Source organism: Hibiscus syriacus, unplaced genomic scaffold (assembly GCF_006381635.1).
Source record: "Hibiscus syriacus cultivar Baekdansim isolate YM2019G1 unplaced genomic scaffold, ASM638163v2 tig00112523_pilon, whole genome shotgun sequence".
Taxonomy (NCBI): Eukaryota; Viridiplantae; Streptophyta; class Magnoliopsida; order Malvales; family Malvaceae; genus Hibiscus; species Hibiscus syriacus.
In genome coordinates, this window is record NW_024063355.1 from 292,935 (window position 1) to 309,432 (window position 16,498).

The 16,498-nt window shown below is 33.6% G+C and overlaps 1 protein-coding gene and 2 pseudogenes across 2 annotated transcripts; 2 read left to right on the forward strand and 1 right to left on the reverse strand.

Moving 5' to 3' along the window:
• Positions 1-6,592: 6,592 nt before the first annotated feature.
• Positions 6,593-9,355, forward strand: LOC120181377 (annotated as a pseudogene).
• A 2,376-nt stretch (positions 9,356-11,731) lies between these two features.
• LOC120181240 (zinc finger CCCH domain-containing protein 67-like) lies at positions 11,732-15,196 on the forward strand. 2 transcript variants are annotated; one of them, XM_039186406.1, is made up of 6 exons: positions 11,732-12,383; positions 12,625-12,696; positions 12,799-12,915; positions 13,088-13,369; positions 14,424-14,696; positions 14,825-15,196. In XM_039186406.1, the coding sequence occupies exons 1-6, from the start codon at positions 11,874-11,876 to the stop codon at positions 14,981-14,983; spliced, it is 1,413 nt and encodes a 470-aa protein (XP_039042337.1). In that variant the 5' UTR covers positions 11,732-11,873; the 3' UTR covers positions 14,984-15,196. The 2 variants fall into 2 exon arrangements, with proteins under 2 accessions (XP_039042337.1, XP_039042338.1); XM_039186407.1 differs by having other exon boundaries at positions 12,634-12,696.
• A 286-nt stretch (positions 15,197-15,482) lies between these two features.
• On the reverse strand, positions 15,483-16,300 carry LOC120181378 (annotated as a pseudogene).
• Positions 16,301-16,498: the final 198 nt, after the last annotated feature.

Below are 16,498 nucleotides of genomic sequence, written 5' to 3' on the forward strand. Positions count from 1 at the left end.
TATTAATAAAATAAATTAGAGTGATTAAAATATGAGCAATTTGAAAGTTTAGTAGTTAAATTGAATTTTTTAAACATTAGTACCAAAATAGGAGTGAGAAGATAGTTGAGTGGTGAATGGTGTAATTTTCCATAAAGAAACTTAACTGAAACTTAACTGTATTTAGGTATGATTTTGAAAAAATTGAAAATATAAGTATTAAAACAGATAAAATTACTAGTTTAAGTACTAAATACATAATTACTACTTTTAATTATATTTAGATATTTATCCTAAATATTAATACACATAGTTCTACCTAATTTTCTACTCAGCAACAATTATTTCTGTCCTGAATTAGACTCAGCTCTTCAAAGCAACTCGGATTATTTTTTTATTAATTTGAGTTAAGTACAAGATAATATATGTTCAAATATAATTTTCAACATTTTAACATTGAATACTCATATTTCTGACATCTATGGTGCTCAAACCCAAGTCCTCAAGAATAACAACAATACATTTATTACAGAGACCATTTAATTCGTACAACTCAGATTATATATATATATATATATAACCTATAAGTTATCTAACTTAGAATAAATCATAGCTTATTTCACATGACTTGAAAGCTTTGAATAGGCAATGTAATTAATTTGCTTGGGTGATTAAGTTGTGGTAATAGCTAATAAAAATGTGGATCAAATGATTGATACACATCTTTTGGTGGTGCATCATGTGCCCTAATCCTATGAGCTATCACCCTAATTATCTCACATACACTAAATCCAAAACAAAGTGTTTATTTCTTTAATCATTTCAAGTTAATGTAGGGGGTGCCCTAATTATCTCTGCCTAATTAATATAGTTATTTTGACCGATATAAACTCGCCATTAATTATTTCAGAATTGATGTGATAATTTATTTGTAAATAATAACGGAATAAATGAATTTAGTTGGCTTTTTAAAAAGTTTAAGAGTTTTTTTTATAAAACTTAAAATTTATTTATTTTTTCAATAAAAATAAAAATAAAAATTAAATTTTTAATTTTTTAAATATTAAAACATGTTATAAATAAAAATATTATTAAAATTTTAAAAAAATAAAAAATTATTGTTGTTCTTATTTTTTTTTTTAAAAAAATCAAACTTAATTTTTTTTATCGATGACTTTTGAATTCTTTTATATAATAGAGAATTCGACTTATGATGATTGTAATATAATAAAATTAAAATTAATAAAAGTAAATAAAAATATAAAAATTTCAGGGTCTGATAAAAGGTGGAAGATGTCCCAAGTTCTCCCAATCATTGCATTTGGGTGACCAAATTTTGTGGGGATTGTTGCCCATAAATTCTTTTAGGGTAAAGTATAGTAATAGTCACTGAATATTTTTGAAGCTTGCATTTAGGTTTCTCAACTTTTAAAACTTGCAATACAGTCCACCAACATTTATTCCGTTTGCAATATGGTCCCTCAACTTAAACCACTATTAGAAAATTAGGGTAACGGTCATTGAACTTTTTAGGCACTTGAATTTAGGTCTCCCAACTTTTAAAACTTGTAAAATAGTCCTCAATTTCATTCTAAACCCCAATTTCTAAAGTAATTCAATTTCATTATAAACCCTAAATTCCAAAATAATTCAATTAAATTTTAAACCCCAAATTCTAAAATACTTCAATTTAAGGTTTAGAATGTAATTGAATTATTTTGGAATTTAGGGTTTAGAATGAAATTAAGGTGTTTTGAAATTTTGAACATGAATTTACTATTTGACAATATTTATTTCAATATAAATTTGAGGTTTGTTTAACTATTTATATCAATTTTGAATAACAATATGCATTGGTTAAACATCCCGAATAGCAAAATGGAAGCACTCTATTCGGTATTTCAACTTCCCATAAACTCTGCTCATTTCTTCAACTTTTGACTATATAAAATTCGGAACGCTAATTTGGAGCATTATGATTTAAGTACCACTATGTTCTTGCATGCTATTTTTTTATCAGATTTGAGTACCTAACCCTTCAGTGCTTTACAATGCGATCATTTATGATTCACCTGAATTTTCTCATACAATGATCATTTATGATTTAGTAGAATCAATGGTTTAGAATGAAATTGAATTACTTTAGAAATTGGGGTTTATAATGAAATTAAGGATTGTTTTACAAGTTTTAAAAGTTGGGAGACCTAAATTCAAGTGTCTGAAAAGTTTAATGATCGATTATATAATTTACCCTAATTTTCTAACAGTGGTTTAAGTTGGGGGACCATATTGCAAACGGAATAAATGTTAGGGGACTGTATTGCAAGTTTTAAAAGTTGGGGGACCTAAATGAAAGTTTTAGAAATGTTTAGTGACCATTACTATACTTTACCCATTCTTTTATTTGAACCCTAATCATACAAGTCATAAAAAAAAGAAAAATATTTTAAAACAATAAAAGTTCCAATTCCTGCCCCAAGAATGACCTTTTCCACCATATCTTGACTGCCTCTCACTTTAGAATTTCTGCCTCTTTTTGTTAAATTTGAAAACATATGTGTCGACATTTTATTTTATAATAATTAATTATTAAATATTAATAATTATATTTTTTTGATTAATCCGGGCTAAATACATGAGAGTATTTGTTTAAATATAACTTTAAAATATTTGAAATTGAACGCTCATACCCTTAATATTTATGGTAATCGAATTCGATATCTCAAAAAATAACAACAATTATTTTACCATTAAGATCGTTTGATTCGTGATTAATAATTATATTTAAAAGAGAAAAAAAGGGGTTAAGTTGTCCTAGGCTACCTTTCCTAGTTTCATGGCTTTCATACCCTCTGCACGGCAAATAAAAAGAAGAAAAACTTGAGAAACAAACATTCAGTAGTAGGACCTAGGGGCATTCTTTCAGTGGAATGCAGCGGCCAACGCCTAAACATAAAAATATAGTATGATATAAAATATAATACGGAATAGAAAAATACGTTCAAAAAATAATATAAAATATAAATACATACGAACTTATCTACCTCAGTAGTTAAAATAATGTTATTCTAATAGGTTCCAAGTTCGAGCATCAGAGACTTTAGAGTATTTGAGTGTTCGTTGTCGAATAATTGAGAGTTTTTATAACATATACTGCTTTATTGAGTCCCCCGATTATAAGATGATACTTTATTGTGTCATTCGACTATCAAAAGTTACAAAATGATCTCTCGACTATAGGATGTTGCTTTGTTGAGTCCGTTGACTATTAAAATTTACAAAATGGTCACCTGGATATTCACTATGTTCCAAACTCGTCATTTTTTCGTTAAAAAATTAACAATAATCTTAGCTTAACGGTAACATGTTGATTGAGATATGATAGTCCTTTGAGATTCTGAGATCAAATTTTATTATATCCAGTCAGCAATTTAACGTCCAACTCAAATCGTTATAAATTTTTAATAGAAAATGACGAGTTTGGAACATAATGAATAGTGAAATGATCATTTTATAACTTTTAATAATCGAGAGACTCGACAAAGCGACATCCTATTGTTAGAAGATCATTTTATAACTTTTAATAATTAGAGCTTTGGTGATGAGAAAAATAGATAAATCAAAACAGAGAAGGAACTACATATAGTTCTAGGGTTACTTTCGTCCTAAATTTTATATCATTAAAATATATATATAAATAAATAATTTTATAGACTTTCAAGTTTTAATTTATTTTGATTTTATATTTTATATTTTTTATTACTAATTATATTTTATTCTCTAAACTAAAATCCTGATTCCGTATCACAGCATGATTATACGAAGAAATCGACGTGTGGTGCATTGTTTTTTTATCATCAACTATATAATTAGATCATAACGAACATGATTCAATTACATCCAGTGTAAAACTAAGAGCTTTTTTAGGATAGTTGGATGATAAAAATTGAAATCAACAATAGTAAGTGATGATATATTCACTGAAAAAAAAAACAAATAGTTAATATCAGTCTTTTATTTTCTCTCCTCCAATAATCCTAAAAAAGTAAAAAAGGTGTAAATTTTTTTAGTTTTACACTATATAATTTGATCATAACTTTTATAAATAAATAAATAAATATATATATATAATACGGGGCATTATCTAATTGCACCCAATGTAAAATTAATAGTTTTATATTATTTAGGCAAAAGGGTATTGAAGGCTCTCATACTTTAAAAAAATCAATATGGCCCTCAAAGTAAAAAAAAAAAAAAAAACTCAATATAAATCTTTGACCAAAGATTTCATTACTTTGTGCTGACGTGACAGATTAAGTATGCTAAAATCCTTTTTTTCCCTTCCAATATGGTCTTCCAACTCAAGAAAATAACTCAATTTAGCCCTCTTATTTTTTCTCTTCTATTTTGTTCACTAAACTTTAAAATTTTTCAATTTAATCACTCAACTTTTGAATTACTCTTGTTTTAATCACCATGATTTATTTTATTAATATTTGTGTATGATGTGTCATTTATTATTCTTATTTTATTAATATATAATTAAAATAATATTAATTAAATATTTTTAAAAAATTATATTGAAACAAAAAATATTCCCAAAATTATAATTAAATTAAAAGATATTCTCTATGCTTTATATATTTCGAAATCTCCACTCTCCCCCTTTATCCTATCATTTAATTTGTCTTCCTTTTCAACCAAAGATTTTTTTTTTCAACCCGATCAAGTAGCTCATACCCAGTTTTTTCAAAAATAAAAAAAATTCTACAAGTTCAATCTGGATTCACTGAATCTGATAATGAAAGAAAAAATAAATCTCTGGCTGAAAAGAAAAAAATGTTGCATCATACATAAATGTTACATCATACATAAATATTAATAAAATAAATCATGATGATTAAAACTTAAGCAATTCAAAAGTTGAGCAATTAAATTGAAAACTTTTAAATTTTAATGACCAAAATAGAAGAGAAACAAATAGGAGGGCCAAATTGAGTTATTTTCTTGAGTTGGAGGGCAAAATTGAGTTATTTTCTTGAGTTGGAGGGCCAGATTGAGAGAGAAATAGGATGTTGGCATGCTTAACGTGCCACACCAGTACAAAGTAACGAAGCCCTTGGTCAACAACGGAAAACGTTGGTCAAAGGATCATATTAAGTTATTTTTTTGTTAACTTGGAGGGCCACATCAGGTGTAAAAAAAGGAAAGGGCCGCATTGGTTTTTTTTTTGAAAGTACGAGGGCCTTAGGTACCATTTCCTATTTTTTTAAGATCGTTGGACAAGAAAAAATCAAAGGCTGAGATTAATAGTAAGAAATAAGAAGATATTCACTGGAAAAAAACAAATAATTATTCTCAATATTTGATTTTTTTTATCCAACGGTCTTGAAAATACGCAAAACTCTTAGTTTTACATCGGGTATAAGCATATCCTAACTTATATATCCTTTCTCCCACGATCTTAAAAAAATGTACAACTTTTTTGTTTTATATTATGTAATTGAATCTTAATCATATACATTGAAGAATTGAAATCAATTCGGAAAATAACTTCAAAGGTTGTGACAAGGGATACAAATATTAAAATAACGACAAACGTTAAACATAGAAAAGGAAATTGCCCATGTATACAAGAATTTGATAACGTTTGGTTATTGTTTTAACAGTTGAAAGCCTAAGCATTCGATCTCCATTGGTTTTCTTTAACACCGGTTCCGATCCATGGGTACACAAATTGCTCATATTTTGGGCTTCATTTAGGCCCAATCCAGTATGAAAGAGCAATGGGTCTAGGAGATTTTATGCCTTCAAAAGTCCAACAATTGTTCAAATATGAACTTTTTTAATTTTAAAAAACAATAATATAGAAAGACAATTACTTACTTTAGACACAACAATTTTTCTTAATTAGCCTCTAAATAATGAAAATAACTAAATAATGAAAATAAGACGGTACAATAAAATTTAACAATTCAAAAAAAAAAAAAATACACTCTCTACTCAAATCCGATGATGGAGCGGCGAAGGTTCTATCAAGATGATGAAGGTTGCCGATGATCGATAGTTTTGGCACGGACAGAGACGTATTCCGGTGACTGCATTGGGCTTCATTAAAAACTTAATCCGTAAACTATCAATTTTAATATATTTTAATACCTAAACTTTCATTTTTTATTTTCGTAAATAGATTAATGATATACCACAAGTGGACCATAACCAATGTATTTTCTACCGAAATTTTAACGTAGCTTTCTTTAAACCTCATTCCAAGTCAAGCTAAGCTTCAGCTCTCAGCTGGATATGACAACACGAACATTAAAACACCTTTTTGCTGGAAAGACCAGGGCAGATCCATGCATGCTACTGCCGCCGATATCTTTAATTTGTCGTGAATAATCATGGCTACTTGGATAAACTCTCTTTTCATTTTAAAAACTACGGTCCTTTAGCTTTACCAAGACTCGTTTCGCAAGCAAAGGCAAGATACCAATTCAATGGGGGCTTTTATTCCATCACCCCGTCACTATATAAACCCTAAACAAATGCTCGTTAAACAAGCCACAAAACAACTACCAATCGCTAAAAGAAAACCATTCCTTCGTTTGGCAAAATGATTCCAGATGTGGCAACCCAAGGGTCACACTCACAGGAGCAACTGATGAGATCGAGTGACAGTGTGATGATGAAACAAATTCAGTCGATTCATTCGCCCGACGGTCGATTTATCGACGTCAAACCTATTCTTCGAATCATCGACAATGTTCTGCGTCATCTCACTCCGAACATCGATCATCATGCTCTCAACATATAGTTCTAAGTTTTCCCATTTTTAATGTCGTTGAACATATAACTTTTAGTTGGTAGTTTAATCTGTAACTTGATTGTAGGGCGGACAAGGGCAAATGGATGCCATTGATGATAAGTCGAGCTCGGCTGCCATAGATGGAAATTGCATGCTTGATGGATTGGCTTATGTCATCCACAAGATCTCCTGCGAGGTAGTTTATACGTGCATGGTTCCGAGTATCACAGTCATTAAAGTATCCTTTTACCGCACTTTCTTTTCTTTTTTCAACCGTGATGAAGCTTGTTTGTGAATGTTGTTTGTAGATATCATGCAAGTGCTCGGGCGGAGGCGACGCTCATGCGACGACGATGGTGCTTCTCAACACGCTTTCGAGCTACTCATGGGACGCGAAGGTGGTGCTAACATTGGCGGCTTTCGCTGTGAATTTTGGCGAATTCTGGCTGGTTCTTCAGCTCTGCACCACGAATTCGCTGGCCAAATCGGTTGCCCTCCTTAAACAACTACCGGACGTGTTAGAGTATTCCCACACTCTGAAACCCCATTTCGATGCACTTCACCAGCTCATCAAGGCAATGATGGAAGTAACCAAGTGCATCTTTGAGTTCACCGACCTACCTTCTCAGTACATATCGAGCGATGTGCCACCAATGTCGGTTGCCATCGCTCATATCCCCACCGCTGCTTACTTGACCATACGAAGCGTTGTGGCTTGTGCTGCGCAGATTACCAGCCTTGTCCGCATGAGACATGAGTGAGTTAACTCGATCTTATTGTTACATTTTCTACATGCCTGACTCGGAATCGAAATCGAATCTTTTTTTCTTTCTCTCTGGTGAGTTTTAGGTTTAGTACATCGACATCGGAGGCTTGGGAACTATCAAGCTTGGCTCATAAAGTCAGCAGTATACATGAACACCTTCAAAAGATATTACATCTTTGTTACCAGCATATTGGTCAGTACTCGAAATCGAATTAAAAAATTCTATATATTCGATACGTGTCTGACACGAATATACTCGATATTGCAGATGAGAAGAAGCAAACAGAAGCTTACGATGGCCTAAAACACACATTCGGAACGCCTCAACTCCACAACTCGAAGATCCTCCTGAAAATTTTCTCACTCAGCAAGGAAGACCCTCACTCTTAGGTCCAAACAAGTCCAAGGTTCATATCGACATACTTAGAAGAAAGCATGTTTTACTGCTGATTTCGGACCTCGGTATCATCCAAGACGAGATCCAGGTTCTGGATGCTGTTTACAAATACGAACGAGGTTCCGAGGTTAACTACGAGATCGTATGGCTCCCGATCGTGGACGGTTCGGCTTGGAACGATGGTTATCAGCAAAGGTTTTCGGGTCTGCAATCGATGATGCCGTGGTACACCGTGTGCCACCCTTCGACTATCGAACCGGCCGTCGTTAAGTACACCAGGAAAGTATGGAACTTCGTTAAGAAGCCGATCGTAGTGAGACTGGATCCGCAAGGAAAAGTGACATGCCTCAATGCACTCAACATGCTGTGGATATGGGGAAATGCGGCCTTCCCTTTTACTACCGAGAAAGAAGCAAGTCTTTGGAAGGCCGAGTCTTGGACCATCGAACTACTTATTGATGGGCTTGAACCTAACCTATTTAACTGGGGTACATCCTTTTATATATATATATATATATATAGATAAGTATTTTGATTCAAGTTATTGATTGTTTTTATTATGGTCTTGCATGATTTATCAGATGAGACAAGAGAAAGTGGTATGTTTATATGGCGGTGAAGACATTGAATGGATCGAAAGCTTCACTTCCGCAACAAAAAAAACTGCTCATGTTCTCAGCATCGACGTAGAGATGGTTTACGTCGGAAAAAACAACGCCAAGGAACGAGTGAAGAGGATAATCGGTTTGATCAACGAAAGACAGCTCAGCCACACATGGGAAGACACCAATGTCTGGTTCTTCTGGAAACGACTGGAGAGCATGTTATTCTCCAAAACACAACACGGATCATCACCGGCGAAGCCGATGTCATAAAACCAGTGGCAGATGCACTAAGCCCTCATAGGGGCCAAATGCATCCCATTATTTTAGAAAAATGTTTAAATTTAATTTAATGTGTTAAGGAAAAAAGAAAAAAATATAATTTTTACATATCCATTATTTTTAAGTAAAAAAAATAAAATTTTAGACTCTATTCTTTAATTTCTGGATCCGCCACTGCATAAAACAGGAAGTGATGACGTTGCTCGGATACGACGGCAGTGAACAGGGGTGGTCGGTGTTCTTTTCGGGGAGCCAGATGGTCAGAGCTAAGGGAGACAAAACCCTAAACGCCATTCACAGCTTCGAGCAATGGGAGCACACCGCACGAGAGCTCGGTTTCGTGTCAGCGATCCGCGGACACTTGGAAGCGGTCACCGACGAACATCACTGCACTCGGCTTATCCTGCCGGGGAACAACGGCGGAATATAAGAGAAAGTGGTGTGTGCCGAGTGCGGGCGTCCCATGAAAATGTATTTCATGTATCTATGCTGCGTTGAATGAAAGTCTACATGATCGAAGAGTATAAGAAAGATTTATCATAATAAACAATCACCTTTGGGGTTTCATTTTACTGTCTGTATGATAAAATAGTTCATCGACTATTAAAAGTTATAAAATGATCATCCGACTATTGAAAGTCTACAAGATCGAAGAGTATAAGAAGATTTATCATAATAAACAATCGCCTTTGGGGTTCCATTTTACTGTATGATAAAATAGTTCCTCAACTATTAAAAGTTATAAAATGATCGTCCGACTATAGAATGTTGATTTATTGAGTCCTTCGACTATTAAAAGTTACAAAATGATCACCCGACTATTCATTATGTTCTAAACTCGTACTTTTTCATTAAAAAAATTGATGGCATTATGAGCTAAACTTTAACATGCTAAATGTTATATGATAAAATATGATCCTAATATCTCAAACAACTATCATATCTTAGCCATCAAGTTAACGTCCAACTTAGATAATCACTAATTTTTAAACGAAAAAGGATGTGTTTGAAACATAATTAATTGTCGGGCGATCATTTGCTAACTTTTAATAGTTGAGGGATTTAACAAAGTAACATTCTATAATCAAATAACCAATTTGTAACTTTTAAAGTAGACTTAATAAAGCATTACTCTATAGTCATGAGGACCATTTGTATACGTTACCCTAGATTATAATACTAACATTATTTATAACTTTTAATTTTTAGATCAAAATTAATTAAGTATATTTAAGTACACCTAATTTACAATCTCTTGAACGTTGTTACATAATAACTTTTTTAACGTTGGTTTTCAAAAAAAAAAATCAAATTAGTACTTAAATTTTTAAAAAAATCAAACTGATATCTAATGTTGATATATTTAACAATCAATACTATTGTAACACATTACACTTAATAACAACATTACATCATTGGATCAGTGTCACGCTAACAAATTAATTGTCTGTTAAGATGTAAATCAACACAAATATTAATTTGAGAATTTTCAAATTATTTTTTTTTATTTTTTGAATTAATTTGGGATAAGTATAATACAATATCTGTTCAAATATTACTCTCAATCCTTTGATATTGGACGCTCACACCCTTGACATCTATGATGCTCGAATTTGGATCATCAAAAAATAACAATAATTCCTTTATCACGGAAAGAACTTGATTTGTGCGAGATTTTTCAAATTTAAATACTGATTCAAGATAAAATAAAATTCACGTACCGAAGTGTATAATAAACGTAAAAGGTGTGTCGAATTTCAAACAGAATAACAGTTAAAAGTACTTTCCAGAAAAGCAAAAAGTAAAAAAAAATATGATATTGAAAAAGGTTTATTATACAAATTAGTACTTGAATTGATAAAGTTTTTCAAATTATAACTTGAATGTAGGCCTGAAAACGAACAAAGGAATATTCATGTTCATTCATTTAATAAATAAACGAACATAAACGAACAAAAATTTTTTTTGTTCATGTTCGTTCATTTAAATGATAAACGAACGTAAACGAACGCAAACGAACGAACATAGTAAATGAACATAAATTAACACAATAAACGAACAATACAAATACAAAAAAACAAACTTATTCAAACACAACAAATAAATGTAAAAAAATAAACAACAAGAATAACAACTTAAAATTCATTAATATAACCTGCAAATTTAGAGTTAATTTGTTTGAATACGATAAAAGCATACATAAATCATAAATAAGCTATATGAACATAATAAAGTCTTAAACTTAATTTGTTCAACAAAACAATCTTCTTGAAATCCAAACAACTTCAATAATCTTGGTAATATATTCAACTTGCCCTCTCTTCGAACATAAATGAACGAACATAAATAAACATTTAATCGAACGTTCACGAACGTAAATGAACGAACGAGCCCTTTGTTCGTGTTCGTTCATTTAATTAAACGAACTCAAAATCTTGTTCATGTTCGTTCATTTAATAAATAAACAAACATAAACGAACTTCCCGCCGGCATGGTTCATGAACGGTTCACTGAACGTTCAGTTCATTTACATGCCTACTTGAATGTAATTTTGACTAAAATTAGTATATAATCTTAGAAAACAAAATTTAAATTGATTTTTGTGTTGTTGTTGACATAACATTGGTCGGTAAAAATGATGATAACATTAAATTTCAAGTGTTATAATATTATTAGTAGTTGAAATACTACATCAGTACTATGTACCGTTTGAAATTTTTCTTCAAATTTAAATATTAATCTGAGAATTCTTTCCAGATTTAAGTACTAATTTGATAAGAAAAAAAAGTTGAGGTACCGTTTTAAAAATAAATTCATGTTCTGGTACTGTTTTGTATAATAAGCCGAAAAAATACGGCAGAAAGTTTCTTTTAAGTTAATATATATTTTAATTTTACTCTCTATTCTCTTCATTGCCTTTTTGTTCACACTATCTTTTGCTTCTATTTTTTCAGGATAAAGCTTTGATCTTTACCGGTTATTCTCTCATTATCTCTTTCCTAATTTTCTGCAGAAATTAGGGTTTTGAAATGTGGATTGACAATGTCACAATCTGAAGAAGCTCCGATCTCCGAAACGATTGCTCTAGCCGATTCTGTCCTTAACGTTTTAGGGCATAACTCTCCCGATCCGACTCCGAATCCCGACCCGACTCTGAATCCCAACGAGGCGCTAACGCTGTCTGATCTTAATAAGAAGGCTGAGGAAAACGGGCATGACGAGAGCAATCTCAAAGAGCAGTTGCAGGAACTTGATTTGAAGAAGGACGAAGAGGAAGAGGAGGAGGCTGCTGAGACGAAAGACGATGGAGAGAGAAAAAGCGACAATGGTTACGACGATGCTTCTTCCGGAGCTGCCGGAGACGAAGAAGATGAGGAGGAGGATAAAAACGAGAGCGAGAATGATGGTGAAAACGTGAAGAGGTATGAAGGAGTGAGGTCGCATTATCCGGTGAGACCAGACGCAGATGATTGCGCTTATTATATGAAAACCGGACTTTGCAAATTTGGATCTAATTGCAAGTTTAACCACCCTTTTCAAAGGAAGAATCAGGTTCTTTTCTCACCTTATTTTAACTTCCATTTTATTATTATCATCTTTATATGTTATAGAAATGTTCTTCCTTTAGCTTAATTTGAGCTTTGTTAGCTTTCTATTGATTTATTAATATTTGTTGCTATACTGCTATGATATTTGTTAATTATGATATTAGCTTGTTTGCCACATACATGTACTTATTGAATTCGTGCTGACTTTTTAATTCTGGGTATTTTGGATTTTATGATGTTTGAAGTATGATCAGGAAAAAATTGAGGAAAATGATGAACCAGATCAGTATAAAGAGAAACCCCAGACAGAATGCAAGGTCAGTATTCTTTCCATCATTGAATTTTGTGCAATTCATAATTCTTTCAATGAAGGTTAGTGATCTCCTAGCATTTTACAATGTTTCTCGATATTTTTGCAGTATTACCTAAGAACTGGTGGATGTAAGTTTGGTAAGGCATGTAGATACAATCACTCAAGGGCTATATCAGCGGCTCCAATTTTAGAACTTAACTTTCTGGGACTCCCTATCCGACGGGTACCATGTCTGTTTTTGTTATAGTTGTTAATTGATTTTTCCTGGACTCCTTAACTCAAGTCCTGGTCCTCATTTGCATTTGTTCTACAATCAACTAAGTCGTAGGAGTTGGGATTTTAGTGGCTATTTGGAGGAATCATTTTGGAAATTTGAAAGTTTTGATTTATTACAGGGAGAGAGAGAGTGCCCCTATTACATGCGTAATGGGTCCTGCAAGTATGGAACCAACTGCAGGTTCAATCATCCTGATCCTACCACTGCTGGAGGTTGTGACCCACCTGCAGCATATGGTAATGGTGGATCTGTTTCATCGCAAGCTGCTTCTCAAGTGAATATGGCATCCTGGTCCTCACCAAGGGCATTGAATGAGACTCCTACTGCTCCCTATATGCCAATTATGTTCCCGCCAACTCAAGCTGTTCCACCTCCAAATCCAGAATGGAACGGGTATCAGGTACTATCATTGCCCGTATGCTGTTTTAGCTTATGTTATTATAGTCTATGGCATCCATTAAGTTCATCTTAGAATACTGTAGTGCACGACATCTATTGAGTTTATCTTAGCATTACATGGTCCTCGTCTTCATCTTGGCATCTATTCAGATTATTAATGAATATTTTCAATTCTTAAGATCAGATGGTTAAAACTAGTTTTTTTGCGTGTTTGTACTCTATGGGTTTTACAAACAAGTGCCCTATTAGCCATTAGGCGGCTTATTAAGGTTATTATTTGAAATAATTTATTTTTCAATGCATTGGAGTTCAGACAATAACTGTCAGTCACTGCATTGAATACAAAAGCATTACTATGAATACTTGAATAGTCTTTTACCTAACTTGAAGAAGTGGCTAGCATTCATTAGGCTCATTAGCAGAACTCGTACTTTTGGCCATCTTCAGAATATTTTGGTTGAAATTATGTTGACTTTCAAGTTTCAGCCTTTCTCGATGAAACTAGGTCACTTTGTGTATCAAGTTCTGAAATACATGTGCATGTAGGCATAGACATAGTCATATACAGGCCAAGTATAGGAGACTACAAAAGCACTGTTATATTCATTATTTAGCAGAGTAAAAAATGGTGAGACTTGCACCAAAGAAAGCAAAGTAGAACCTTGACATTGGTTCAGTTTCCCACACGATGGATTGCTTTGTGTGGTTTTATCGAATATTGCTTTTGCATGAAGTGTTTGAAGTTGGTAGATAAGATATACTAATTGCTGTGACAATCTATAGTGTTAATAGATGCATGAAGATGGAGAATCAAATGTTTTCCACGTAATATATTTGTTCTTTTGTTCTCCATCCAACACACATTTATTGCTTCTGTTGCAATTTTAGCTTTTATTTATTTCACTGCATTAACTCAAGAAGCTCATGTTTAAAAAGACTGATGGGTACAAAAGCTGGGTCTGCATATAATTTTCTCCAATAAATCAGCTTTTCGTTTTCATTACTTATAACCATTATGGTCCGAACAATGATTTGCTCTTGTTTGCCTTGTCAAGGCCCCTGTTTATCCCCCACCTGAAAGGAGTTTGCATCCAACCCCAGCATATTTCATGAGCAACCCCTCAACCGAAACCGGTGTCTATAATCAACATCAGCGACAGATGGTGTTTGATGAATTCCCAGTACGGCCTGGCCAACCCGAGTGCACTTACTTCCTGAAAACTGGGGACTGTAAGTTTAAATCTAATTGCAAATATCATCATCCAAAAAATCGATCTGCAAAGCCGGCCCCATGTGCTCTCAGCGACAAGGGATTGCCACTAAGACCTGTAAGTTTGTACTCCTTTAGGCTATTGATTGTTGTCAAAAAATATATGAACTTGGCAGGTGATTATTTTTTTTCTAAAAAAAAGCTTTTTTATGCACACTGGAATTGAAAACATGACTTGAAATCCAGGATCAAGGCATCTGCTCACACTACAGTCGGTACGGCATTTGCAAGTTCGGACCAGCCTGTAAATTTGACCATTCAATTCAGGCAGCTCCAACAACGGAATCTGAACTAGATCAGCCTCCACCATTCAGCCATTCTGCACCATTAGAGCAGCCTGTGTAAAATTATTTTTCAGTCTAAATTTTCGTTTTCCAAACTTGAAAACTCTGTTTAACTTTCACTTGTTCCGTTGCCACAAGCTTTTTTACGGAATGGCATTATACACATATATGATGGGTTGTGCTGGTAGTGCCACAATGCTCAAATTGGAATCAGGGTATGTAAATTATCTCAGTTTCAAGTCATGTTAGGAACTGATACAAGTAAAATTAGGGATGTGTTCTACTTACCTGAACATGTGCCCCAAATGTTGCATGTCGGTCTAGTTGATTTCCGACACATGGATTGCCGGGTTATGGTCGGATTATTTCTTCCCTATTTGAACCTGACCTAATCCTTAACCCTCGATTAATATGATATCTTTTTCCAAGAAACAAATAAATATTTTCTTGTAATTATTTAACCCGTTCTTAAACTTTATCTTAGGTTAATATTTTAAGATGCATATGACTTCTAGTTGGCTATGAAATACAACATTACATCAAGTTACATGGCTCCCAAACTACACTTTTTCTTTCTTCTTCATCTCAAGGTAGGGTTTATGTTTCTGAAAATTCAAGATTGCAAGCACCAAGTTCCAAAACCCAATCTTTGGCCTAAGTACCGACATGCTACATAAATGGCTACCACAACTTCGCCACAGCATGAAATTGCTCAGTCGGTCTTCCCCAACGGTCCTGATTATAATATATGAATCCGGTGCAACAACCATATACATGTTCTTCTCAAGTTCCATCAACTTTATAATATGATCACTGTTGCCGTCGATCTCTCGAACACGATCGATGCACTTTTCTTCACAAGATTCTTCAATGGCATGCAAGATATCGTCTCTGGAAGTGTAAGCAACGAATTGGAATATCCGGCAGTAGCTTCCATTAGTTTCATGGCTGAAATCCTGAACTCATCGCTCACGAGCCCCAAATTCCTGCGAAATGAACCTAATGGCGAAACGTTCGACAGCCTTCTCCAGGAGATGGAATTTCCGCAACACCAAATCCATGAGTGTCTGAACTTCAGTTTTCGTTTGAAATTGTCGATGCTGAAGGCATAGGCAGTGACATATTTCACCCCGAGCTCATAGCAGTACAACACCATAACCAAAGAGAGCCCAAAAGCCAGCATCATGGCCACCACCGACGGCAGCCCTCGGGGATTCTGTTTGTTAGCATATCGTCGGTTTCGGTCCATGATGAAAGCAATGTGGTTGGGGATTGGACCAACTCTAAGGACTCCAAAGATGCATTCTCTGATGAAACTGCTGACACCGCATAATACATTTCCTACCCTTGTCCAACCACTCATCACTTCTTTCGCCATTCCTTTTGTTATCGGAAAGTGAGATATACATATACATATAGAAGGACTCTCGTTGTTCCTGTTTCTGTTATCGGAATTCGAGACGAGTGTTGACTACGAACGTCCGCCCGTAGCTATGGCTTTAACTGCCAACTTTTGAGTAAACAATGATATAGTGGTTTTGTTTACTGTAACTGAAACTGGAAGGAACCATTTTCT

Excerpts from the sequence above, each read along its gene's own strand:
- LOC120181240 (XM_039186406.1), top strand. The coding sequence starts at position 11,874 with ATGTCACAATCTGAAGAAGCTCCGATCTCCGAAACGATTGCTCTAGCC. Across the intron at positions 12,697-12,798 it reads AACCCCAGACAGAATGCAAG|TATTACCTAAGAACTGGTGG; the intron begins GTCAGTATTCTT and ends ATATTTTTGCAG. Across the intron at positions 12,916-13,087 it reads TGGGACTCCCTATCCGACGG|GGAGAGAGAGAGTGCCCCTA; the intron begins GTACCATGTCTG and ends GATTTATTACAG.